The 27,917-nt window shown below is 40.7% G+C and overlaps 1 protein-coding gene across 4 annotated transcripts in view; it reads left to right on the top strand.

Moving 5' to 3' along the window:
- PDE1C (phosphodiesterase 1C) overlaps positions 1 to 27,917 on the top strand; it is a gene marked incomplete at both ends in the record, with an annotated part of 536,637 nt that overhangs the window by 283,579 nt on the left and 225,141 nt on the right. The window contains one exon of one of the 4 annotated variants that reach the window (XM_079712014.1): positions 5,096 to 5,122. The exons of the other annotated variants lie outside the window; for them this stretch is intronic. Coding sequence (XP_079568140.1) covers positions 5,096 to 5,122 — 27 coding nt within the window. The remainder of the gene's footprint in view (positions 1 to 5,095; positions 5,123 to 27,917) is intronic. 4 annotated transcript variants of the gene reach the window in all.

The following is a 27,917-nucleotide window of genomic DNA, read 5'->3' as shown; positions in this document are numbered from 1 at the left end:
TACCATTATCACTTATGCAGTACTATTGTTATAAGTACAGTAGCTGACTCGTTCTTGAACATTTACTGGATGCCCAACACTGTGCTAAAACTTTACATTCAGGGGCTTCCCTGGTGGCGCAGTGGTTGAGAGTCCGCCTGCTGATGCAGGGTACACGGGTTTGTGCCCCGGTCCGGGAGGATCCCACATGCCGCGGAGCGGCTGGGTCCGTGAGCCATGGCCGCTGAGCCTGCGCGTCCAGAGCCTGTGCTCCGCAACGGGAGAGGCCACAGCAGTGAGAGGTCTGCATACTGCAAAACAAACAAACAAACAAAAACAAACAAACAAAAAAAAACTTTACATTCATTATTACATTCAACTCTCGCATCAACCTGTGAAATGCATATTATTGTTACCCAAATTTTGCAGATAAGGAAACTGGTGGTTGGGAAAGTGATGTAAGTTGCCAAAGGTCACACAGCTTATTGGACACAGTAAGTTGAAGAAGGGATTTAGCTTAGGTAAGTGATCCTAAACGCTATACTGTAATGCCTCTCTTTAAACAACAAGTGAATAGACAAACAATGCCGTGTGTGTGTGTGTGTGTGTGTGTGTGTGTGTGTGAGTGAGTGAAGGGTAGAGGGCCTTCCGGGGAACAGAGTTTGCAAAGTGCTCTGGGCCTTCATCCATGTGGCTTCCTCAGCCTGGCCTTGTGAAGATGGCCTGCCTTCTGCCTCAGTGTGCAGGTGTGCCCTCTCCATCTCCCACACTGCCGAGATACCAGAGCACAGCAGCTCCTGGTCATTCTCTGTGGTCTCAATGAGCTCAGTCTAGCTCCGTGAATCTTGAGACTTGTGATGTATTGTTATAAGTTTCAAAAAATTATAAATGTAAAGTAAGTTTGAGAAACCCAAACAGAGCATTTAAAAACATTCCCTTTGTCTTTAAGGTTATGAATCAGGGGCAAATTCTGTTGAAGTTCTTAAAAACAAAAGGCCAAGAATAAACTAGGTTCTTTTCCAGCTCATTTCCTGCGTTTGGATGGAAAGAGCCCAGTATGTTCTGTGGTTGGTTTTGTTTGTTTTTGTCGAGTGTCTAAATTTCCTCCAGGCATCCTTTGACTTCTTTGACTAATTTTCTCAATTTTCTTTGAGGGCTTCAGAGTTTGCTTTCTGTCTCAACCAGTTCAAGGTTCTGTATCCTTAGAAAAGTTGCTTAACCTCTCTGAGCCTCATTGCCCTCAAGTATAAAGTGAGGTAAACCTCCTAGGGTCTGTAGGAGGTCAAAGTGAGTTAATTTATGTAACAGACATGGAACAGAGGAGATGCTCAACAATTGTGAGCCTCCTCTCCAGCTTCCCCCCGCCAGCCTTCTCTCATTGCATTCCTCCTGTGTGTAGAAAACCATGACTGTGGTAGATGGCCTCACTGCTTGTAGTAACTCATCACTAAACAGAAAAAAAATGAGTAAAAAGAAAGCATTTTGATCAGTGTCTTGATAAATTCACTCATTCACGCAACAGCAGTATATTGAACAGCTGTCATTTGTCAAGCACGATGTTAGGCAAGGGAGAAACACTAGCAGGTAGTGGACAAGCTATCGATCTTGCTATCAGCATAACAGATGAGCTCTGGCCACCATGGAACACACAAAAGGGATGATCCAGTTTGGGAAGCCCTAGAAGGTTTCCGGGAGAAAGTGATGACTCAGCTGAAAGCTGAAAGCTCAAGGATAAGTAGGACTCAAGCCTCACCATCTTGCCCAGGCAAGATGATCTGTGAGTAGGATCTTGAGTAGAGTAATTTCCATGGATCTGTATTTTCTCTTGTGCTTTAAGTGCTGACCTTCCAGCTCCAGTGTAAGATGACACTGTTTGGGTTGGGTCTCTTTGGACATGGGGGCTGTCTGTCTAAATGGGACAACATGGGAAGGGAGAGCTTCAGAATCTGTGAAGTCAGGAATGCATCTGTGAAGGTGGGGAGTGAATGTTGGGAAGGTGAGTTGGACTGAAAATCAGATTTTTTGGTCTCTCTTTTTTGGGTCTACCAAATGCACAACCCATGTTTTTGCTATGTGTGGGTGGCAGCTACAAATGATGTATTTATTTTGCCAGACATTGGTTGTGTACCAACCATGTGCCCGTCGATGTGCATGCCCTTGGGATAGATACAGAGACCCATATGACAGGACCCCTGAGCTCAAGAAACTCAGAACAAGGCGACAGGGTCCTAAAACTTTTAGAATTCCCCTTATATGGCATGCATGGTACCTGGCAAATTCAGTGCATTATGTTCTCTGAGATCATTCCTCCCATTTTATAGATGGGGAAGCTAAAGCTTGCTTTAGTGTAGAGCTTGTCTGAGTCTCGCGGCTAGAGAGGGAGAAGTTGGATTTTGAACCAGGTTTATCACATTCCAGAACCCTATTGTCTTTCCACAAGACAATGCAACAGGTGACCCCTTCTCTCAGGTGTCATCTTTTAAAAAAAAGTATACATTTCATTACTTTTTTCGATTAGCTCAGCACTTTTTAGCCTTAGAACCCGCTATCTGCCTCTGAATCTGGCTGGGCTGAGTCGGGCTGGTTGGAGGTCATTAGGCACGCCCTTCTTACCTGCTTGCCCACGTACTTACGTATTCCTCCTTGTTGAACTCCTGCCCATCAATCAAAGCTACCTCTTTCACGAAGCTTCCTGAGCCACCCCTTGTCTTGGTTGTTATAATATAACATTTTTGGTAACATGTATTAATTTCCTTTTTTAGGATTCAGATTCTTTCAGAGAGTAGATCTTAGTAGAATTATTATGAGGATTAGTGATGTATGTTAAGTGCTTGTTACTAGTAGGTGCTGAAATTGGAAGCTATTCTTATTTTTGTTCATTTTGATGCACTCAGCGTTCCCAGCAGTGCCTTTGTAGGATCCTTGGCAAATGTTGGCAGAATTCTGTGGAAGCCAATAGCAAAGGTTGTCTTCTTCTGGCCTCTGAAGATACACTCTGTTGACAGAACTAGTTGAGTTTCTGGGTGGGAACCAGGGGCATCCATCTGCCCCGACTGCCCCCTTACCTTTGACCCTTGCACACTCTCACTGGGTTATTTTCCAGTCTTGCCAGAGACTCCCGAGCCCGGTGCATTAGACAGCAGTTCTAACGAGGGCCAAGGGCATGGGTCACACCCACAGCTCACTGTGTTTGTGCCTGTGGATGAAACCTCTGCCTTTGCTACTGCCTAGAGCGTATGAACTATCACTGCTGGGGTGGGGGGATGGTCCAGGATGGTCAGTGCACACCCATCACAGCTTTTGGAGGGGGTGCAAAACACTGTTTTAAGCAGTGGGATACAGTGGGGCAGCATACAAAGAATCTGCCTTTGGGGAGCTGACATTCAGGTGGGTTATCTCATTTATTTCTCACCACAAGGTCTTGAGAGAGGTGCTCTGATTATTCCCACTTTACAGATAAAGAAAGTGAGGCTCAGAGGGGTTGAATGTCTGGTCCAACACTGTAGAGCTGAGTGCCACAGCCAAGATCAGAACACAGGTAGTTTGCTCTCAAGCCCAAGCCCTAACCCATCTGTTAGTTGACCTTCCTCCCTACATATATGATATAATTCAAACATGTAAATATCTCTGTATGTTCTTCCAATAGATGTATATATCTGTATATGTGACTGAATATTTTATAAATTTTTATAATTATTCTAATTATAATCAATGCTCATTTAAAATAGAAAATATAGAAAATTTATACAAGTAAAAATAAAAGTAATGATTCATTAACCTACTACCCTGGGCTCGTGATTATCACTCTGGTGTTTTTCCTTATAGATAAATAGGTATCAGTACCTATCAGGTCAAGATCATATTGTGGGTTCGGTGCTGCATGCTGCTTACTTCACTTAACATGTCACACTGCCATGTATGTTTTCATTTAAACAGAGATGTCACAGGTCATAGGGATTCTGAATTTGAAACATCTGTGCCTTTTTTTAAAGCATGTGTGACATGTAGCTCTATTAACAAATCAGTAGCTTGGCTTTCTGGTGCAGTGACTGTAATGGGAATGTTGGTGTGGAACCAAGGACAGCTGCATTGCCCTTCCTGGAGATGCTACTGGGAGATGCGTCTTCCTCTCCCAGCACTTCCTTTCCTTTAATCCCCTCCATTGAAGAGTCTTTTAAAACTCTTTTGAGGGTCTTCAGAGCCTACAAAAGCTGACACAAATGTGAAAAACATTGGGATACACTGGAAAATAAACTTTTATGGCCATTTCCTCCTCGATTGCCACTGTGACCCAGGTGAGATAACCAGGGCAGATGTGACCTCCGTTTGATAGATTAAGAAGCCCTGCACCCAATGGATTTGCCCAAGGCTAAGTGAGGACTCTAAATAGCAGAGGTGGAGTAGAACTCCAGCTACTTGTGCTTCCTGGGGACGTGTTCTTCCAGGGGCCTGAGCCCACAGCTTAGCCAGTAGCAAGTTCCTGATTCTGCTCTCACTATTTTTGCTTCTAGACTTTCTCATTGTCCCTTTTCTCATGTCTTCCTTCTCTGAAGACCTTAGACTGGTCTTACGGTTTAGTTGCATGATTACACATTTACATTTTAAAAGGCAGGTCTTTAAAGGGACTTCAGTGCTAGCTGATGGGGATAATAGTAACAGTAATGACAGTACAAATAGCTAAGAGTTGTGGACCATTTAATATGTGCCAGATGCAAGACACGCTTCACAGCCTCTGCCCACTTACTCCTCAACAACTCCATGAACCTGGTGAATGAAGGGCTGAGATTTGAACCTGGATCTTGCCGTCTTTAAGGTCTGATCTCAACCAAGATGCTACAGTGCTCTCAGAGGGGAAAGAGCAGAATATCGGGGGCAGAGCCATTGAGCTCTTGGGATGCTATGTGTAGCTGATAAGACTATGATTCTCTGCATCCAACCACAATGTAACACAATAATCCAAAACTTTTAAGTGGGCTTTGAGACCCACAAGCCTCACAGAGAGAACTTTCTACAAAGTGTTCACCTCTGCGTCCATCCCCGCTGAAGCTATCTTTTTCTAACCTACCACCTGCCTCAAACTCTTTTCTGATGTGTGTTTATGCTTCTTTTCCCACAGGAGGAAATATAAGAAAACGTCCCAGAGGTAAGAGCATCCCTCTGAGAAAGGGGAACTGGTTGGTTGACTCCTTTGTGTCACAACTCTTCGCAAGTCTGGCTCATGGTGGGCGTTCATTGTAATAAACAGTCTCTCAGTTCCTTCTCAGTGAGTTGCCTGCTTTATCTTCGAGTCACTACTGTTTCTGTAATTAAAAATTGATTGCAGGCATTTAGTGTGGCATAGTAAGTGTACACCTTCACGTGAGAGTAGATCCGGTGGCTTAAAAAGCTTGTTTACTGCTAAGTTACCTAGTGATTTTATTAAAACCTTGACCAGAGTGGGGCTGGGCTGAGGGCATGTGTGAAGGATTATAGGTGGAGCAGAAAAGGTTTGCAAATGCATGTTTAGTGTTTGGATTCTCCTTTGCCTGATTTGCTGACAAAATGCTGTTGAGCTCAAAACATAGATACAAATTCCTTTAAGGGCAGTCTTTTGATTTAACCATGGAAAGGGTAATTTAAAGTAGAATATCATCTGTCTTCACCCTCCATTACTCTGTTTTATTGAGAAGAGTTTGGAAAGCACATTCCAAAGAAATAGAGTTGCTTAGACCTTCTGTTCGCCAAGCAGCAGAAGACTACGGCTCAGTCTAAAAGCCTAGTGTCTGCTTTTCATTGTTTGACTTTGGTACTATGGCTTTAAACAGATTATATGAGATCAAAAATTGCTGTTGCAATTAAAATCTTCCAATAAGTTTCAACAATGGTACTTTCAGTGACGACTTTAATCTGACCTCTTCTAGTGGGTCTCATCTCATAGTAGAGGCTCCTATGTCCTGTGGTTTCCAAATAAAGTCAGTAATCCAAAGTAGTGGTGTCATCATTTGATGTGCAGTGTGGAGGTGCACAAATCATTGAGAGAAAATGAACTAAAACTTTAAAAGCTTCCTAGAGGTTGCTATACTTTTCTAAAATTAACGAGCTTATACAGATGGCCGAATAATTCTGTCTTGTTCAGGTTCATCAGGCTCATGGTAGTAATTGCATGTGAACCACTGAGCAGGGTGTAAATTAATCACTCAGATTAGAGGGCATAGTAGTCTTTAGTAGTAAAAGGTAATTTATCATTTTCACATGTAGTTAACTTGGGGTATGAGATGTTTCAAAGTTGCCTCAATTTTATTTTAAGGGGAGATAAATAGACAGGTAAGAGGGAGTTTCTCAAGAGAACTGCTCAAACCTGTCAGGTTTCAAATTACTGTGTCAATTTTTTGGGAAAGCATATTTTTGCATGTCTGATGTGAAAGCTGTTGCATTTTTATGTCGATGTCAAAAAAAACTGGTTTGTATCAGCTTTATTGAAGTCTTATAAAGTGCAAATTAATAGAGGCTTGGTATGAGCTCTTCTGCTTTTAACCACATGCATATTCTCATGTGAAATATATCCATGTCTACTAATCTATCATTGAGTTACAAACCATCCCTGCACTTATGGCTTAGAACAAGGGTTTTACTTTGCTCATGATTTTATAGGTCAGGAGTTCAGGAAGGACTTGTCTGGGTGGTTTGGATCTGACCCACCTGGTGTCAGCTGGGGCTGATGTGGATGGAGGATCCACTTCCAAGATCGATTCTTCACTCGCGTGTGGGGAGCTTCGGTGCTCCTTTCTTTCTCTCTCTCCACATGGCTTTCATCCTCCAGAATGTCTCCAGGAGTTTGGGCTTCTTCTGCATGGTGGTCTCAGGGGTGTTGCACTCTTAACTGGCTTCCTAGGCCACGTGTTCCAAGAGAAAAGGAGTGGAAGGTGCTGGTCTCCCTGAAACTGCCTTAATGTTACTTCTTCTGTATCTTATTGGTCAAGCTATTGCAGAATCCACCCAGAGTCAAGAGAAGGGGATATAGATTACATTTCTTGATGGGAAGGTGTTAAAGAATTTGAGGCCATTGTCATGCATCAAACCTTCAACTTTATCAGAATGATCTTGCTTGAGACCTTTTCCAGGGATCTGTAAATTTGGAGTATGTGGATACCTCATTTGATGAATGGTAGACACTTTTAAATATATCTTGATACCCCGTCAGATGCTGGTCTGTTTGAATATATGCTTGTCTATTGGGTGATTCATTTGGACTGGGAATAACTGTGATTCCTTTTTCATGTTAGTGACAGGTGTACTAGTGTGGACTCAACTGGTTAGTTGAATTCTAAGTGCGGTTATTTGGATTCAGTCAATAATTAGTCAGGTAAAGTTGGTGGCTTCATGTAGGAAAACTAAGTGACACAAATGCTACATTAAAAACCTTTAGATCTTGTAGGTTTGCTTTGGACATAAGGGGAAAAACAGCTCAGGATACAAAAATAATCTACCTTTGTTTAAACTTTTCTTGCTAAGTTTCATTTCCTTTTACTCATGTATTTATTTACCTTCTAAAGCCATGTTAAAGAAAAAAAAATTGACTAGCTTTCAACGTCATCATTATCCCACTACAACTCAACTGAGGTAGATATATTTCTTTAAATATTTCATAAAGTACTAGGCAGATTTTAGTAACCCACAAGAATATTTTTTTAACCTCTTTATTGGAGTATAATTGCTTTACAATGGTGTGTTAGTTTCTGCTTTATAACAGAGTGAATCAGCTATACATATACATATATCCCCATGTCTCTTCCCTCTTGCATCTCCCTCCCTCCCACCCTCCCTATCCCACCCCTCTAGGTGGTCACAAAGCACGGAGCTGATCTCCCTGTGCTATGCGGCTGCTTCCCACTAGCTATCTATTTTACATTTGGTAGTGTATATATGTCCATGCCACTCTCTCACTTTGTCCCAGCTTACCCTTCCCCCTCCCTGTGTCCTCAAGTCCATTCTCTAGTAGGTCTGTGTCTTTATTCCCGTCCAGAAGAATATTTTGATGACAGTGACTCTACTAAGTCTCACTTTTAGTGTTAAGGGAAATGTACTCATGTCTTTCAAGACCAGAATTTCAACAGAAAGAGTGATGTTATAAATACTGTTTACTGGGTTAGCAAGGGCACCTGTAGGTAGGAGGTAAGCTTCTCCCTGCACAACTTTATTAGATTGGGCTTTAAATAAACACAATTAAGGGGAACCATCCTTTTGCTTTCTGAATGGGGCTTGTCCACAAAGGCCAATCATTTCAAGAGATTTGCTGAAGTGGTGAAATGGTAATTTGACAGCTAGAGGGGATTACACCGGAAACCTGCTTCCCCATAAAATTATCATCAGGTTGTTTTCAATACAGCTGCAACTTCAAGTTATCAGGTCTGGCTCTGAGAAGTTTGTATCTTTGAGAAAGCATGCCAGACCATGTACAAAATAATCACAAATATCTATAAATAATCTAATATTTCGGGGCTGCCCCTGAAGAATAGAATTTCTATGAGGGATGATGTTATAAGCTGAGTCTATATTAGAAGAGCTTCCAACACACACACCATGCACACACACTCACTCCCTGTTTCAGTGTGCTAGGGAATCTGTGAATGGTCAACACAATTAGAGGCAGTTGTACAAATAAAGACATATCCACAAACCTGAGGGACCTCCACAGACAACTGTTCTGTTTTCATATGTGTGGGCGGTGGAAATACTTTGGTCAGGATGGCCAGGGGTTGGAGTTTTAAGGCCACCAGATAGCAAAACTCTCAGTGGCATGAAGGTTTTTGTTGATTTGTTTGTTACTAACCCTAGCTTTGTTAAGATCATTTAAGTAGAAGTTCTGGTTCTGACTCGATTTACTCATTTCATAAACCTGGACATTTCTGTGAACAGTTAACTTTAGCCAAAGTTTTCTCTCTTTTTGTTGATAATCAGATTGATAGTCACATGCATAGCACTTTACAAAAATCTCCCATTTTAACAAAAGTTTACTGAATACTTACTGTTGCCATACACTGAAATAAATACCAGAAATAAAAAAATACATAAAAAATAGCCTCTGTGAGGAGATATACAGGCTTGTAGGTGTGACTGTGAAAAAATTATAATAAAATTTAGTAAGTACTATAATAGATGTAAATACTGAATGTCATTGGGAACAATTAGATCTTTGCTCTTCTTTCACTAGATCACAAAAGAGAGCTGACAATATTTTTTATTATTCGTGGTGCTTGAACGTATGGGCGTATTAAAGTCTAATGGGATAGTTGAGAATTTTTTTTCTTCATGTTTTCAGTTATTTTAAACATGTATGCTTTGCTGATTCTTTACGCTTTTTCTCAAAGGGGCAAATGGCTCAAAAATATTCTGGACATTAGGAGGAAGACAGCCCAGGATACAAACGTGTGGAAATAATTGATAAAGTGCGTCTTGCACATGTAGATAACAGAATGGCCTCTATCTGTTGCAAGGCATAACAAGGAGTTATTTTTTTCCCTCAAGTGTCTAATGCCTTCTTTTACTTGGAGTTTTATGTGGCTCAGTAATCACATTTGATGAACCCAATAATTGATTAAATCCAGCAAATGATTTCTTTAGTCAGGTCTGCCCATGTCGTCCTTCATGAATCAGCATACTTAATGAGTCATCAGCAGAACCTCCACCTTTGCTGTTAATAATAGATTGTCTTGTGTGGGCGGAGATGGGTAGGAAGGTGAGTGGATATCACCCTTTGGCACGACTGCCTTCCAAGCACTCGTATTCTTATGTTAGCAGGTGCATCTTTTGCTGAACTGTGTCCCGTTTCATTCCGGACATATTAAGACTCATTGGTGAATCCTGAAGCTCTTTTGGAGTCACTGACATAGACTCAGTGGATGTTGGTCCCCCTACCTTTGTGGTAAAAAAAAGACAGCCAGATAACTTGTGGGGGAAGTTAAAGGGGTGATAGGGTATATCAGCGCACATATTTGTGCATGCTTATGGATAACCAATCTTGCACACTACTACTTACTCAGTAGTATTGACATTTAGAGCCCAAGTATTAGTGGTGAAATCTGGGGCAAGAGGATCTTCTAAGAAATAAAGTCCTTTAAAAAATATTTTCCTATATATATTTGGGATGACTATAATTCTCAAAGTAGTAGGAACGTGCGCATCAGCTATGAGAATACGTCCAGTTTACATTCCAAGTTGGCCAGCTGAGTCAGGGTGAGTTTACAATGAATGGTGGCAGACAGAATGCCAGAGAAAGGAGCAAAGTGGTCTGGTTAGGGCACAAATCACAGATGGACACTGAGAATTAGCCACAAAGGATAATGCCCAAGGGAGTTAACATGGGAAATGGCCTACAAGTACTGTGATTTCAGGTGAAACAGCCAGGGGAGAAAGGAGGGTGATGGAGGGTCCACATAGATAGTTTGGTCAGATTTCAAAGTATCAGGCAACTGCCACTCATCATCCCTCACTCACTCATTCGTCTTCTTAATAGATCAGCAGGAGTCTGGGCAGCACAGGTGCAGGGATCTAGACTCAGAGTCTGTGTAGCAGGAGTTGGGAACGAAGTATGACAAGAGGGTGCTCCCTCCCTCAGAGGTGGAGTCAGTAGCTCAGGCACTGAGTCTGGGTAGTATATTTAGACACTAGTAGGAAGAATGACCTTGGCATTGAGCTGTCATTTTCTGAATCAAGAGGATTGTCTAGGCACAATTCAATCTTCTTTTCTCTTCCATCTTCAGGTCTGATAATTACTACCATTCTCCCACTCACCCAGGATCAACACTTTTGAGTCCTTTTATATGAGCTTCTGTTGTGTGTGTTTCTTCAATGTTTCCTTTTTCTTCTCTCCTTCACCTGTGATACATGGGTCTCTAACAGGTTGTGGGCTTTTCCTCCTCACTATTTTCATTCTCATCATCTTGGTGCCGTCTCATTATCCATCTCTTAGAGTCTTGAATAGCCTCCTAACCACTCTTGTTATTCTGGTTTCTTCATCTCCATTCTGCTTACCCATGTCTGATTCCTTTTTCCACAGTGTCACATCTGTTTAGAAAAAAAGCAACAGTAACTCAACAGCAACAACCCTCCACTGGCTTCCTTTCAGCTAGTAAAGACTATCTTCTTGTCTGGGATTTTAAGGGTTTCGTCATCTACCTCCATCTCAATTTTCCTGTTTGTCTCTGTTATGCTCTTTCATTCACCCTGAGTTCCAGTCAAGCTCAACTCCTTGCTGACGGTCATATTTGCCTTGTGTTTTCTATCATTCCTTCTTCATTAACAATCTTTCCTTACATTTAGGTCTTTAATCCATTTTGAGTTTATTTTTGTGTATGGTGTTAGGAAGTGTTCTAATTTCATTCTTTTACATGTAGCTGTTGGGTTTTCCCAGCACCACTTATTGAAGAGGCTGTCTTTTTTGTTTTTTGAATTTTATTTTATTTTTAATATAGCAGGTTCTTATTAGTTATCTATTTTATACACATTAGTGTATATATGTCAATCCCAATCTCCCAATTCATCCCACCACCACCACCCGCTCCCCGCTTTCCCCCCTTGGTGTCCATACATTTGTTCTCTACATCTGTGTCTCTATTTCTGCCTTGCAAACTGGTTCATCTGTACCATTTTTCTAGATTCTACATATATGCATTAATAAACAATATTTGTTTTTCTCTTTCTGACTTCCTTCACTCTGTATGACGGTCTCTAGGTCCATCCACGTCTCTACAAATGACCCAATTTTGTTCCTTTTTATGGGTGAGTAATATTCCATTGTATATATATACCACATCTTCTTTATCCATTCATCTGTCAGTGGGCATTTAGGTTGCTTCCATGTCCTGGCTATTGTAAATAGTGCTGCAGTGAACATTGGGGTGCATGTGTCTTTTTGTTGTTGTTGTTGTTGTTGTTTTAACATCTTTATTGGAGTATAATTGCTTTACAATGGTGTGTTAGTTTCTGCTTTATAACAAGGTGAATCAGTTATACATATATGTATGTTCCCATATCTCTTCCCTCTTGCATCTCCCTCCCTCCCTCCCTCCCTATCCCACCCCTCTAGGTGGTCACAGAGCATCGAGCTGATCTCCCTGTGCTATGCGGCTGCTTCCCACTAGCTAGCTGTTTTACGTTTGGCAGTGTATATATGTCCATGCGACTCTCTCACTTTGTCACAGCTTACCCTTCCCCCTCCCCATATCCTCAAGTCCATTCTCTAGTAGGTCTGTGTCTTTATTCCCGTCTTGCCCCTAGGTTCTTCATGACCTTTTCTTTCTTTCTTTCTTAAATTCCATATATGTGTGTTAGCATATGGTATTTGTTTTTCTCTTTCTGACTTACTTCATTCTGTATGACAGACTCTAGGTCCATCCACCTCACTACAAATAACTCAATTTTGTTTCTTTTTATGGTTGAGTAATATTCCATTGTGTATATGTGCCACATCTTCTTTAACCATTCATCTGTTGATGGACACTTAGGTTGCTTCCATGTCCTGGCTATTGTAAATACAGCTGCAATGAACATTTTGGTACATGACTCTTTTTGAATTATGGTTTTCTCTGGGTATATGCCCAGGAGTGGGATTGCTGGGTCATATGGTAGTTCTATTTTTAGTTTTTTAAGGAACCTCCATACTGTTCTCCATAGTGGCTGTATAAATTTACATTCCCAGCAACAGTGCAAGAGGGTTCCCTTTTCTCCACACCCTCTCCAGCATTTGTTGTTTGTAGATTTTTTTTTTTTTTTTTTTGCGGTACGTGGACCTCTCACCGCTGTGGGCCCCCCCTCCCCGCGGAGCACAGGCTCCAGATGCGCAGGCCCAGCGGCCATGGCTCACGGGCCCAGCCGCTCCGCGGCATGCAGGACCCTCCCAGACAGGGGCACGAACCCGTGTCCCCCGCATCGGCAAGCAGACTCCCAGCCACTGCGCCACCAGGGAAGCCCATTTGTAGATTTTTGATGATGGCCATTCTGACTGGTGTGAGGTGATACCTCATTGTAGTTTTTTTTTTTTCCAACATCTTTATTGGAGTATAATTGCTTTACAATGTTGTGTTAAGTTTCTGCTATATAACAAAGTGAATCAGCTGTATGTATACATATAACCCCATATCCCCTCCCCTAAGAGTATATGTTTAGAAAACCAGAATTCCAAAGAGAAGTCACATGCACCCAAGTGTGCCCGGCAGCACCGTTTACAATACCCATGTGGATGTGGAGAGATACAAAATGTCCATGGACAGATGAACAGATAAAAAACAAGTGATATATGTACATAGTGGTATATGACTCCGCTGTGTGAAAGAATGAAATAATGTCATTTACAGGAATATAAGCATAGGTAAAACGTAAACGTAGGTAATCATACTAAGTAAAGTAAGTCAGTCAGAAAGACAAGTATTATTTGATATCACTTATATGTGGAATCAAAAAATGCACACCACTGAAATCATTGAGAAAACATAAACAGACTCAGGGACGTAAAAAAGAAACATATGGCTTTCCTGGCGGCGGGGACGGAGGTGGGTGTGGCGGGTCCACACGGCCTCAGGGCTGGAGCCGGGGTCCCCGCCCGCCCCGCGCCCCGCGCCTCCGTCCTGGGTCCCGGTGGCCGGAAGTGCGCCTGGGTCCGTGGGACAGGCGGGCTCAAAGGTCGCTTGTGTTGGGAAAGCGTGCGGCGAGGTTCCGGCGCCTCCGCGGAGCATCGCCGCGGGTCAGGGGCTAGGGGCGCCGTGCTTGCTATGCTCTCCGCCCATTCCCGGCTCTGAAGCCGCGGCTGTTGGCCTGTGAACCATGTACAAGAATTAGTTGGGTGCATGTCATTCTTCTTGGCATCATTGTGATTTTTTTTTTTTGAGTAGGGGCTTTGCTCCCCCAAAGCATGATGCCTTGGACCTGATTAGTATTTATTAGTGTGGATTGAATTTATGAGTGTATCAGATTGGGATCCTTTGTGTATTTCTACCATGGGTCAGAACTAAAGCCAGAATTACCAGGTGGAACTGCGGGTAAATAAGCTCAGATTGATAAATGATTCATACTTGTAGATCACCACATACTCCCACATTCAGCCTCTATTTGGCCGTCACACTGGCCAGGGTGGGGACCTATGAGGTCAGCAAGCCAGATGGCATGCATGGACAAGAATCAAAAAATATGCAATTGCCTGGATCATTGACTCTGCTTTTCTGTTTAAGTACTTTCAATATGGGTCTCTAGCTTTGGGTGGAAACTCTGAGAGTATTTTTGCTCTACATCAGTACTTCAATCTCTACCTCTCCTCCATTCGAACCATTAGTCCTGGAGATGTTTAGTGCAGTGTCAGTGTATTTGTTTGTGGTGCATTATTCTGAATATTTGATAACTGTGTGGTGTGCATCATTTGACTGTTCTGTGGTGTTTTGAGAATCATTTTCTTAGATTGCCTAATAAGACCTAAGTGCTTCTTTAAGACTTCAGAAGCACTCATGCTGGGCATATCACTGTGCTTCAGAAGTTACGCCCAGGCTTTCAGTTGCCCAAGTAGGCAACTCTATAAATCCCTCCTAATCCCAATAGCCTTCAGTACTAAAGAGGCAGAATTAACTTGATCGATTCAATCATTGGTGAGAGCTTCCAGATTGGGACCAAGTCCAATGCCCAACAGCAGCTTAAGTGGCAGCTTTTGGAGTATCGGGAGACACTGGGTCCAGTAGTGTAGATCAGAGTTTCTTAACCTTGGTACTATGGGTGTTTTCATTGTAGGGACTGTCCTGTGCATTGTAGGGTGTTTTGTAACATCCCTGGCCTCTACTCACTAGATTCCAATAGCAAACCCCCTATACCTAGTTGTGACAACCAGAAATGTCTCTTGGGGGGCAAAGTCATCTGTGGTTGAAAACCACTGGTATAGATGAAAGATGAAGAATCAGATTTGTATTCTGTCGCTAGTTTAGCTTTGCAGTTCACTCCTCTCTGATCTCAGTGTCCTCATCTATAAAGGGATGAGGTTGAACACAAGAATTTCTATGGTTCCTTTTGGCTCAAGAATGATACTCTCTGATTCTAATTACTAAGGTTTTCTACAGGAAAACCGAGACCACCAAACAACATTTCCAGTGATGACAAGCCCTCTATGACCTATAACTGAATCACTGAGGAGGAGCAACATTGCTGATTAGCATGGAGGTCATTGGGCAGGTACCATGGTCTGGCCTCATAGTGATGGTCCTTTGGCCACCAACCAGATTACCCATGATTTAGATACTTCTAATTTCACCTAAATAGTGTGAACTAATCATGAGAAGGACATTAAAAGGACAAATGCCAAAACATAAACTTTGGCCAAAACATAGATATGTCTAAAAGGCATTTTATTGATTAAATTTATTGTGTGTTTACCATGTGGCAGGGCTTCACATGCATTATCTTATTTAATCTTCACAGTGATCCTTTTATGGATGAAGAACCCAGGGAAAAGAAGTAACTTGACTGATGTCACAAAGCAGAGAAATGGTTGGGCTAGGGTTTAAAGGCAGGTATTTGAGATGCTAAAAATGTCTTGTTTTTTTTTTTCCATTCCGGTGGTTTTATAATTTTTTACAGCTGTGGAACCTCCCCGCCCTCAAATGAAGCAGCTTAAAGCTGAATAAAATCAAAGTGTCAGAAAAATATGCCTTTTGGAGTTCATTTCCCTACTCTGCCAATTTTTATTTTCTCATCAAGACATTTTACATCTGAAATTTTTCATATTTGGCCTCAACCCACAAGTTGAAGTTCTCAGGAAAATTCAATGAAGACTTAAAAAAAAACCCAACAAGCAACAGTGATATTTAAATAATGTGATTGAAAGGGGAAAAATCCTTCACCTCTACCACCAGGTTTTTTTTCAAAATCATCTGTTTTAGTACTTAACTGCTTAAAGTGCTTTGGAGCAATGTAATCAGTCATACATGAATACATAACTCTTTATGCATAAAAAGTAAACAGCAAAATAGAATCAGATAAAGGAAAATTTGTCCTGTATTTTTCTACCCTCTGATTTAATATGATAATGGCTTTTCAAAATTCATGAGATCACTGCTTGAATTTTTCCCTTTGTCTCTGCACAAGTAGAATGACTCTCTGCACTGTATTGTTTATTCCCATAACTTTGAGGAGAGGGGACCTGCATGAAAATTTCTAAGCAAGCTGGAGGGAGTAGACTAAGCCGAGAATGTGCTTTGGAAGAGGCATGTCTGTAGTCTTTGCTCATCCATGAAAGAAGGGCAGAAAGTTGGGTCAAGAGCAGGAGTTTGGAGTCACCCGTTTCTAGATTGAAATATGAGTACTTACCAGAACCTTTGTTTCCTGTAGGTCAGATGGAAATAATGATACTTCCTAAGGTTCTTGGGAGCCCAGAATGATATAGTATATGTGAAGCACATAGGAAGGCTTTGGTACTTGGAAAGTGCTTAGTCACTGAAGGCTAGGGGGATCCCTCAGAGAGAAACCAGCATTCAGTGGCCACTGTGCAAATGGCTTGCACTTTGAGACAGAGTAGGGTCAAGTAAGGGAACTGGTAGGAAGCAGATGGCCCTGCTCTTTAGGGGCAGGGATTGTGTCTTTTTTACTGAAGTATGGAATCAGCCTTAACCAAGTGATTGGTGACCATCTTTTGGAAAGAAGGTTGGAGTAGGTGGGGTAGGGGAGTCCTATGCAAGGTCAACAGCCACTGAGACATGGGCCTTAATTAGGAAAAAAACTTGGAAGGGCCCAGTTGGGTGTAGTCATGGAAAATCTTTCCACAGGAAGACACTCATAGTTTATCTTCATATTTAGTTTTCTATTTTGAGGGAAAATATATGTCCTTTAAACTATCACAGAGTGAATAGCACTATGTTTTATTGGTTGATGGCATGCCTTCTAGACTCAGCATACCTGGCTTCTAATCCCTGCTCTACTATTTTAAGTATATGACCTTTAGTAAATTCCTTAATTTCTCTAAGCCAGTGGTTCTCAAGTGGAGGCGATTTTTCCCCCAGGGGACATTTGGCAGTGTTGAAGACATTTTTGGTTGTCACATCTGGGAGTGGGATATACTACTGGCATCTGGTAGATAGAGGCCAAGGATGCTGCTAAACATCCTACAATACACAGAACATCCCCACCATAACAAAGAATTATCTGGTCCAAAATGTCAGCAGTGCCAAGGTTGAGAAACCTTGCTCTAAGCCTTACTTTCTTCATCTGTACAGAGGGAATAATAATAGTACTTACCTCATAGGGTTGTTGTAAGGGTTAAATGAGATAAAGATTAAACACATTCAGTGCACTTCCTGGCTTTTAGTAAGTGTAAAGAGTATTTTTGCCATTATTATTAACATTACTGTTTTGACCTATGATTCATTGTTAATGTAGCAGATTTATGAATTCTGTTTCATAGTTTATGGAGCTGACACATACAACTTTACAGGTGTTTAGATGCATTTAAATTTTATAAGGAAAACATTTTGAAGTACTTTAAATCATGCATTAAAAGAGATTTTGAAGTTGTCTTGAAGGGATAATACTGTTTGGCTTATGTATACTCTGTGCTGAAACAAATCAGAAACCATAAGTTCTACATGCTGTTATAGTCTGTTAGACCTAAAAAGCATAAAATCACAGATCTTAAAAGAAATAATTTGATATGGCATATTGTTACATAGGCAATAAAACAGAGCAAATTTACTGAGAAATCAAGTCCCATCTCTTACATGCGGGGGTAGAGAAAGTTAATTATCATAGTGATTTGAGTGAAAGCTGGTAACGACAAAGTGAGCCTCAATATAAATTGGGATGGATTCCTACTTAGTACACCAGACAACAAAAATTGATATTCATACAAGTCCAGAGCCAGTGCAACACCTCTGAAAGCTTGGCTCTATCTGGAGTCACAGGGCAAGCTCCTCTCTGCTGTGAGTTTGTGAATGGCAGTGCTCAGCCGCTAGGGGATAGGGTTGCCCTTGTTGTCTTGTTGCCCTCTGATATAAATACAAATGGTTGACTTTTTAATAATCAGTTTCTTAATCTTTAAGGTACGTTTTATCATTTACATCATAATCAAGCGTTTCTTAGAGTTAGCACAACAATTAAATAGCTTAAGAAAAGAATGTGATGTGTGCAATGTGGACTGTGAGGTGTGTGATCACTTCTGCTGGTACGCCAAGTCCATAATTCCAAATAACGTTGTCATGATTTTGTGGTCATTTTACTAATTTGAGTGTACTATGTTGTTAGGAAGAGTAATATATTTGCTAGCTACCACTGCTCACTCATGACCCATTATTAAGAAAGATCGAAAATTAACCCTTTGGTAATGCAAACAGTGCCTGTTTGATGGGTAAACAGAAGCCTCATTCATTAGAGGTCATAGTGTTCCCCCTTGGGAATGAAGTTGCTTTATAATAACAGTGCCAATGATGGTGATGCTGGTGGTGATGGTGATGACGATGGTGGTGGTGATGGTGTTGGTGGTGGCCCACGAGCACAGCTATTCATTAAGACTGTAGTTTATGCTCGTTAGATCACACTAACTTCATACCTTCGCCTGTTTGCTTTACAGTTGCTTTTTTCCCCTGCTGATTTCTCTGCGTTGAGAAATGTGCTCCGAGAGCATGATTTAGGGATTTGACAGATGAGGTTCTGATGAAGCCATTGTAAAGCTAAATTGCTTTTCATTTAGCACCATTATTTTGAATAGAAAGAAAATTTCCTTAAATTAGTCTCTTATGTGGAAAATGAATCACGTTTAAAGGGTACTTTTGATCTTTAAATTGGTGGGCTGGATGGTTCCTCCTCCTTGATATCAGTGACTTACTTCTGCCATTGGTTTGCACGGGACCTTGTAGGGGCATAATTACACCAGAAGTCTGTAAGCAAGACAATACAGCATTGGCACTCAGAGCATAGATTTGGGGGTCTGAGAGGCCTAAATTTAAATCTCATTTTCACCCCTCCTTAACTTTGTGATTTTTCAGCTGGTTAAACATAAATATTCTCAGGGTATGGGCTACTGATAGTACCATAAGGTTGTTGATAAGGATTAAATGAGACAATGTATGAATAGTATGTGACCCAGTTCTAGGTATATAGTAAGTGCCTAATAAATATTAGCTGTTAATATAATGCCCTGCCTTCCAATAAAAATTAACGGCCACAGAATGCCATTCTTCATCATAATTAAGAATGAGACCTTGCATGTTCTCTGCAAAACTTGACCTCCCTCAAGGACTTATTCTACTTGTACAGGAGATTAATTCTTCATGATCTCATGTGGCAGAGGAGTAGTTGGAATGGTGCCAGCAAATTATGGGCAGGGGGTGGGAGAAGTTGCCGCCTTTTGCTTCAGGCTGATCCACAAAGCGTGAAGATAAAGTACAGGTCTGTAGAAAGAGCCTAAAAGAGGGAATCCAGCCATTTTAGCCAGAGATTCTAGGTGTCCTCTGTTCACTGCTGCTCTCTTGGTCCCTGTATTCATTCTCAAAGAGGTCCTGCAATGCACAGGTCAATGGGCAGACACCTAACACACCCACCAGAGTTTTTAAAAAGGGAGGTCAAGTATGCAAAATGAAAGCCAGTCCACGTGGTTTGCATTGACAGTGTTATTGAGAGGTTGAATGAAGAGTACATTAGAGGTGTTTAGTTTTAAAAATGAGTTCTACCAAAAGTATTGAGTAAAATCAAGTTAAGCATATTTTATTTATGGATGTAGACTTTGGCCTGTCTGACTCCACTTGCGGACTCTTTATTTCACTTCATGTTTACTGAGTGTCAACTATGTGATGGTCAGGTACTGTGAGACATTCAAAAATAAATAAAAAGAGTAAGATGTGGTTTCTACCCTTTCTACCCTACCGTTTACTGAACCCAAACCCTGCTTAGTTTTTAAGGCTTGCTGGAGGTGATGCCTGAGCTGAAACTTCAGGATGAATAAGCGAAAATAGGAAGATGTGGAAAGGTCGTATGGGTATTTATTTAGAGGGAATAACATGAGCAGATAGTCTATTTTAATCAGTTTTGTTATCTGAGCTCCGGTGTCTGCTCTGGCTTGAGTGAGGTTTGGTATGACAGCTTAAGGCAGGGTCACTGTGCTGTGGGTATCCTTGTGGGTGAGCCTCAAGCCTTAGCTGCTGCACAGAGAAGTAGATAATCACTCCTCTTAGGGCTGCAAGAAAAGGAGAGAAGACAATTCATAAAGACTTCTCTACTTGAAGGCACGCGGTGTGGCCACCTGGGCACTGTGGACCTATTGTCTCTCAGAATGCCTCATCCCAAAGAAACTGTCACTTCAAAACAAGAATCAAAGGGCGGATTTAAAAAATCTCCTACATCTTCCATAAGGGAGTGGAAATTAAAAGTAATGATGAGAAGTGTTCTCTATTTTCTCAAAGAGTTTTTGTAAGGCTGGTATTTTTCTTTCTTCTGTGTCTGGTAAAATTTATTAGCCAAAACCATCTGGGCCTGCATTTCTTGTGGGAAGATGGTATTCAAGCAGTTCTCAAATGATATCAGGATCACCAGGAGAGCCTGTTAAAACACATCTTGCTGAGACTGCACCCCCAGATTCTGATTCCGTAGGTCTGGAGTGGGGCCTGAGGATTTACCTTTCAAAAAGTTCCCACGTATACCTGATGGTGCCATTCTGGAGAACCACGCTTGGATAACCACTGCCTTAATAGGAATAGGGCTATTTGGATTTTCTATTTCTTCTGTGTCATTCTTGATAAGTTGTATTTGTCAAGAAATTTGTTCATTTCATCTGTGTTGTGATATTCATTGGTATAATGTTGCTTACCATCTTTTTAATGTTTGTAAAATCTGCAGTGGATTTCATTCCTGGTATTAGTAATTTGTGCTTTTTTCTCATTATTTCTTGATCAATCTTGCTGCTTGTTTATTACTTTTGTTAATGTTTTTAAAAACCTAACTTTTTCTACTGATTATCTGTTTTATATTTCATTGCCTTATGTTCTTATTTTGATTATTTCTTCTGTTTACTTTGGGTTTAATTTTCTAACTTCTTAAGATGAAACTTAAAGCATTGATTTTAAACTTTCATCTTTTCTTTTTTTTTTTTTTTTTTTTTATTTTTTTATTTTTTTATTTTTTTTTTTTTCATCTTTTCTAATACAAGCATCTAAGCTATACAGTTCCCTCTGAGTTCTGTTTCTCCTCTGTACCTCCCTGGTACCTCATCCATACTTGTAGTTTTACAATTGTCAGCTGGATTCTTGTTTCTCTCCATAACGGTCCGATAAACTCCTTCATAGAAAAGACCCTCCTACTCATTTTTGTCCCCCTAATAAACTCATAGGATGAGTATGTTGCAGCAGGTGGATGTGTGAATGTGTTCGATCTGGTGGCTTAGATGCTTCCTCCTTTGTTCTTGTTTCTTGCATGTGTGGTTGTCAGACAAAGGAACACCACTTATACGAGGAAAAATCATTTCTGAAGCAAGCTATGTGAGAGTAGAGCTGTCCTTGTTTTGAAAAACTGTTACAGTAGGTGTCAGTAAGGCCGGCCTGGCACTCAGAGAACACTGTTCCACTGCCTAAGTTGGTTGTTGGTTGAATTTTCTCTGAGTTTCCCCACCTCTGGCATTTCCTTGGAGGCCAGGCTACCCTTCGTGCTCAATACCAAATGGAGTCAAGATGAGATTTCTCTCCATTCAAGTCGGATTTCACAATTGACCAGGTGCATGGTAGCTGAAAAGTGGGGTTGCTTTTCCCATTTCCTCAGCAGCAGCTGGTATCTGTGGCTGTGAGAGGCACGAACAGCCCTCTGCTAATGTACTCCCATTCTAGGGCAGATGCGGAGCCATCCTGTTGGAATTTCTAGCTCTTGGCTCTTCAGAGACAAAAACTCTCAAGTGCATGGATTTTCTGACTTTTGGCAACTCCTTTAAAGGCAGAAGAATTAGGGTGTTTGTTTCCCAGGGGAAAATGGGAACTTCTCTGGGGGATTGAGTTTTGGGGCCCATCATTGTGCAAATCATTTACAATAAACAATTATACCAAAATATTCTTTTTTATTCTCACACTTCAAAATCTACACCAGTGGTATAGATCTCAAAACAAACAAGCTAGGCTGAGGAGAAATCAAACTTTGATTTGAAATGCTAATGACTGTGATGGTAATAATAATAATAATAATAGCCATAATAATACATGATAATACATGATAGTTATTATGTTCCTGGCACTGGGTTATGTGCTTTCCACATGTATCTCATTTAGTTTTTACTATAGCCTCCAAGGTAGGGGCTATTATTGTCCCTATTTTATGGGTGAGAAAACGGAGTCTTAGAGAATATAACTTTCTCAAGGTAGAAAATAGTTGGACTTGGTTTCAAATGATGTTGGTTTGGCTCTTGACCCCAAACCTTTAAGCCATGTGCTATCCTGCCTCTGTGTTTCACTTTGGGGGCATTGGGATATGGTGACAAAAGTGGGGTTATGACTTGGTGTTTGCATTAAAATTCATCATAAGTGCTGATTACAGTCATTCTGATGTAGATGATTTGGACATCTTCTTAATTCCTCTGTTTAGTTTTCCTGTGCATTTGTGAGTGGGGGCTACCATGAACATACCCAGGGCAGAAAAGGAAAATAATCTTTGTAGAGAACAAGGACCTTAATGAAAACTCTGTTGAAGAAAAGGATCTCCGCTTTGTTGAGGCTTTCTTTTTTCTTCTACTGCTAAGGGAAGTCCACACGCCAGATTGGCACCTCTGTGCGAGGCACAAATCTGTGAAGAAGAGCACAAATCAGCTTTTCTTCCTTTTAATGAGATTTATGAGATGTGGCTTCTGATTGAGCTGTAACTGGGGGAGGGGACGGAGGAAAGAGGGGAGTACCTAGAAGCTCCAGTCCCATCTGTCTGGCCACAGGAGGACTTGATTTCTTCCTCTGTCTGTTTATAGAAGCTTATTATATGAGGAAACTGGTTTTTCCTGTTCTCTTCCCATGATTCTTCCCTTCTCTTTTCAGCAAGGGGCCGATCTGCAGGTGCTGTAAGGCAGCAAGTACCTTTCCTGCTTACTGTGACCCACAGTGAAAAACACATGAACACACACTGTGGCTCAGTGTGTGTTCATACTCATACACACACATATGCTGTCACACACACACACTCTCTCACACTCAACACGGAAATAAAAGTTTTATCTTACTACCGGTGACTACATCTGATATTTCCTATCCTATTCTATTTTTTTTTATTTATTTATTTTTGTAGAAGGTGAAAAATAATACACCATTATTTCACAGCTTTTAGTACAGTGCCTGGCACTGAGATGGAACTCAATTCATTTTCTTTTTTTAAAAATTAATTAATTAATTAATTATGTTGTTGAGGTATAGTTGTTTTAAAAAGTTGTTTTAGTTTCCACTGTACAGCAAAGTGAAGTAGAGTTCCATGTGCGATACAGCAGATTCTTGTTTTAAAAAATCTTTATTGGAGTATAATTGCTTTACAATGGGGTGTTAGTTTCTGCTTTATAACAAAGTGAATCAGTTATACATATACATATGCCCCCATATCTCTTCCCTCTTGCGTCTCCCTCCCTCCCACCCTCCAAGTGGTCACAAAGCACCGAGCTGATCTCCCTGTGCTATGCGGCTGCTTCCCACTAGCTATCTATTTTACATTTGGTAGTGTATATATGTCCATGCCACTCTCTCATTTCGTCACAGCTTACCCTTCCCCCTCCCCATATCCTCAAGTCCATTCTCTAGTAGGTCTGTGTCTTTATTCCCATCTTACCCCTAGGTTCTTCATGACCTTTTTTCTTTTTTTCTTAGATTCCGTATATATGTGTTAGCATACGGTATTTGTTTTTCTCTTTCTGACTTACTTCACTCTGTATGACAGACTCTAGGTCCATCCACCTCACTACAAATAACTCAATTTCGTTTCTTTTTATGGCTGAGTAATATCCATTGTATATATGTGCCACATCTTCTTTTTTTTTTTTTTTTTGGCCGTACGCAGGCCTCTCACTGCTGTGGCCTCTCCTGTTGCGGAGCACAGGCTCCGGACGCACAGGCCCAGTGGCCATGGCCCACGGGCCCAGCCGCTCCGCAGCACGTGGGATCCTCCCAGACTGGGGCACGAACCCGTGGCCTCTGCATCAGCAGGTGGACCGCCAACCACTGCGCCACCAGGGAAGCCCATGCCACATCTTCTTTATCCATTCATCTGTTGATGGACACTTAGGTTGCTTCCATGTCCTGGCTATTGTAAATACAGCTGCAATGAACATTTTGGTACATGACTCTTTTTGAATTATGGTTTTCTCAGGGTATATGCCCAGTAGTGGGATTGCTGGGTCATATGGTAATTCCATTTTTAGTTTTTTAAGGAACCTCCATACTGTTCTCCATAGTGGCTGTATCAATTTACATTCCCAGCAACAGTGCAAGAGGGTTCCCTTTTCTCCACACCCTCTCTAGCATTTATTGTTTGTAGATTTTCTGATGATGACTGTTCTAACCCATGTGAGGTGGTACCCCATTGTAGTTTTGATTTGCATTTCTCTAATGATTAGTGATGTTGAGCAGCTTTTCATGTGCCCCTTGGCCATCTGTATGTCTTCTTTGGAGAAATGTCTATTTAGGTCTTCTGCCCATTTTTTGACTAGGTTGTTTTCTTGATATTGAGCTGCATGTGCTGTTTATATATTTTGGAGATTAATCCTTTGTCTGTTGATTTGTTTCCAAATATTTTCTCCCATTCTGAAGGTTGTCTTTTCCTCTTGTTTACGGTTTCCTTTGCTGTGCAAAATCTTTTAAGTTTCATTAGGTCCCATTTGTTTATTTTTGTTTTAATTTCCATTACTCTAGGAGGTGGGTCAAAAAAGATCTTGCTGTGATTTATGTCAAAGAGTGTTCTTCCTACGTTTTCCTCTAAGAGTTTTATAGTGTCTGGTCTTACATTTAGGTCTGTACTCCATTTTGAGTTTATTTTTGTGTATGGTGTTAGGGAGTGTTCTAATTTCATTCTTTTACATGTAGCTGTCCAGTTTTCCCAGCACCACTTATTGAAGAGACTGCCTTTTCTCCATTGTATATCTTCACCTCCTTTGTCATAGCTGAGTTGACCATAGGTGGGTGAGTTTATCTCTGGCCTTTCTATCCTGTCCCATTGATCTATATTTCTGTTTTTGTGCCAGTACCATATTGCCTTGATTACTGTAGCTTTGTAGTATAGTCTGAAGTCAGGGAGCCTGATTCCTCCAGCTCCATTTTTTTCCCCTCAAGATTGCTTTGGTTATTTGGGGTGTTTTGTGTCTCCATACATTTTTTTTTGGTGTGTGTGTGGTACGCGGGCCTCTCACTGTTATGGCCTCTCCCGTTGTGGAGCACAGGCTCCGGACGTGCAGGCTCAGCAGCCATGGCTCATGGGCCTAGCTGCTCTGTGGCACGTGGCATCTTCCTGGACCGGGGCACAAACCCGTGTCCCCTGCATTGGCAGGTGGACTCTCAACCACTGTGCCACCAGGGAAGCCCTCTCCATACATATTTTAAGATTTTTTGTTCTAGTTCTGTAAAAAATGTCATTGGTAATTTGATAGGGATTGCACTGAATCTGTAGATTGCTTTGGGTAGTATAGTCATTTTCACAATATTGATTCTTCCAATCCAAGAACATGGTATATCTCTCCATCTCTTTGTGTGATCTTTGATTTTTTTCATCAGTGTCTTATAGTTTTCTGAGTACAGGTCTTTTACCTCCTTAGGTAGTTTTATTACTATGTATTTTATTCTTTTTGTTGCAATGGTGAATGGGATTGTTTCCTTAATTTCTCTTTCTGATCTTTCATTGTTAGTGTATAGGAATGCAAGATATTTCTGTGCATTAATTTTTTATCCTGCAAGTTTTCCTAATTAATTGATTAGCTCTGGTAGTTTTCTGGTGGCATCTTTAGGATTCTCTGTGTATAATATCATGTCATCTGCAAACAGTGACAGTTGTACTTCTTCCTTTCCAGTTTGTATTCCACTTATTTCTTTTTCTTCTCTGTGGGCCATGGCTAGGACTTCCAGAGCTATGTTGAATAGTAGTGGCGAGAGTGGACATCCTTGTCTTGTTCCTGATCTTAGAGGAAATGCTTTCAGTTTTTCACCATTGAGAATGTTATTTGCCATGGGTTTGTCATATATGGCCTTTATTATGTTGAGGTAGGTTCCCTCTATGCCCACTTTCTGGAGAGTTTTTATCATAAATGGGTGTTGAATTTTGTCGAAAGTTTTTTTTGCATCTATTTAGATGATCACATGGTTTTTATTCTTTACTTTGTTAATATGGTGTATCACATTGATTGATTTGTGTATATTGAAGAATCCTTGCATCCGTGGGATAAATCCCACTTGATCATGGTGTATAATCCTTCTAATATGTTGTTGGATTCTGTTTGCTAGTATTTTGTTGAGGATTTTTGCATCTGTATTCATCAGTGATATTGGCCTGTAATCTTATTTTTTTGTAGTATCTTTGTATGGTTTTGGTATCAGGGTGATGGTGGCTTCATAGAATGAGTTTGGGAGTGTTCCTTCCTCTGCAATTTTTTGGAAGAGTTTGAGAAGGATGGGTGTTAACTCTTCTCTAAATGTTTGGTAGAATTCACCTGTGAAGCCATCTGGTCCTGGACTTTTGTTTGTTAGAAGATTTTTAACCACAGTTTCAATTTCATTACTTGTGATTGGTCTGTTCATATTTTCTATTTCTTCCTGGTTCAGTCTTGGAAGGTTATACCTTTCTAAGAATTTGTTCATTTTTTCCAGGTTGTCCATTTTATTGGGATAAAGTTGCTTGTAGTAGTCTCTTAGGATGCTTTGTATTTCTGCGGTGTCTGTTGTAACTTCTCCTTTTTCATTTCTAATTTTAATGATTTGAGTCCTCTCCCTCTTTTTCTTAATGAGTCTGGCTAATGGTTTATCGATTTTGTTTATCTTCTCAAAGGACCAGCTTTTAGTTTTATTGATCTTTGCTATTGTTTTCTTTGTTTCTATTTCATTTATTTCTGCTCTGATCTTTATGATTTCTTTCCTTCTACTAACTTTGGGTTTTGTTTGTTCTTCTTTCTCTAGTTCCTTTTGGTGTAAGGTTAGATTGTTTATTTGAGATTTTTCTTGTTTCTTGAAGTAGGCTTATATTGCTATAAACTTTCCTCTTAGAACTGCTTTTGCTGCATCCTGTAGGTTTTGGATCGTTGTTTTTTTGTCATTTGTCTCTAGGTATTTTTGATTTCCTCTTTGATTTCTTCAGTGATCACTTGGTTATTTAGTAATGTATTGTTTAGCCTCCGTGTGTTTGTTTGTTTTTTTTACATTTTTCCCCTGTAATTGATTTCTCATCTCATAGCGTTGTGGTCAGAAAAGATGCTTGATATGATTTCAATTTTCTTAAATATACTGAGGCTTGATTTGTGACCCAAGATGTGATATATCATGGAGAATGTTGTCTGTGCACTTGAGAAGAGAGTGTATTCTGTTGTTTCAGGATGGAATTTCCTATAAATATCAATTAAGTCCAACTTGTTTAATGTATCATTTAAAGCTTGTGTTTCCTTATTAATGTTCTGTCTGGATGATCTGTCCATTGGTGTAAGTGAGGTGTTAAAATCCCGCACTATTATTGTGTTACTGTCAATTTCCCCTTTTATAGCTGTTAGTATTTTCCTTATGTATTGAGGTGTTCCTATGTTGGGTGCGTATGTATTTATAATTGTTATATCTTCTTCTTGGATTGATCCCTTGATCATTATGTAGTGTCCTTCCTTGTCTCTTGTAACATTCTTTATTTTAAACTCTATTTTATCTGATATGAGTATTGCTACTCCAGCTTTCTTTTGGTTTCCATTTGCATGGAATAGCTTTTTCCATCCCCTCACTTTCAGTCTGTATGTGTCCGTAGGTCTGAAGTGGGTCTTT

The sequence above is a fragment of the Hyperoodon ampullatus genome (genome assembly GCF_949752795.1).
Source record: "Hyperoodon ampullatus genome assembly, chromosome: 9".
In the NCBI taxonomy this organism is placed as follows: domain Eukaryota; kingdom Metazoa; phylum Chordata; class Mammalia; order Artiodactyla; family Ziphiidae; genus Hyperoodon; species Hyperoodon ampullatus.
This window is presented reverse-complemented; position numbering and strand designations above follow the sequence as displayed.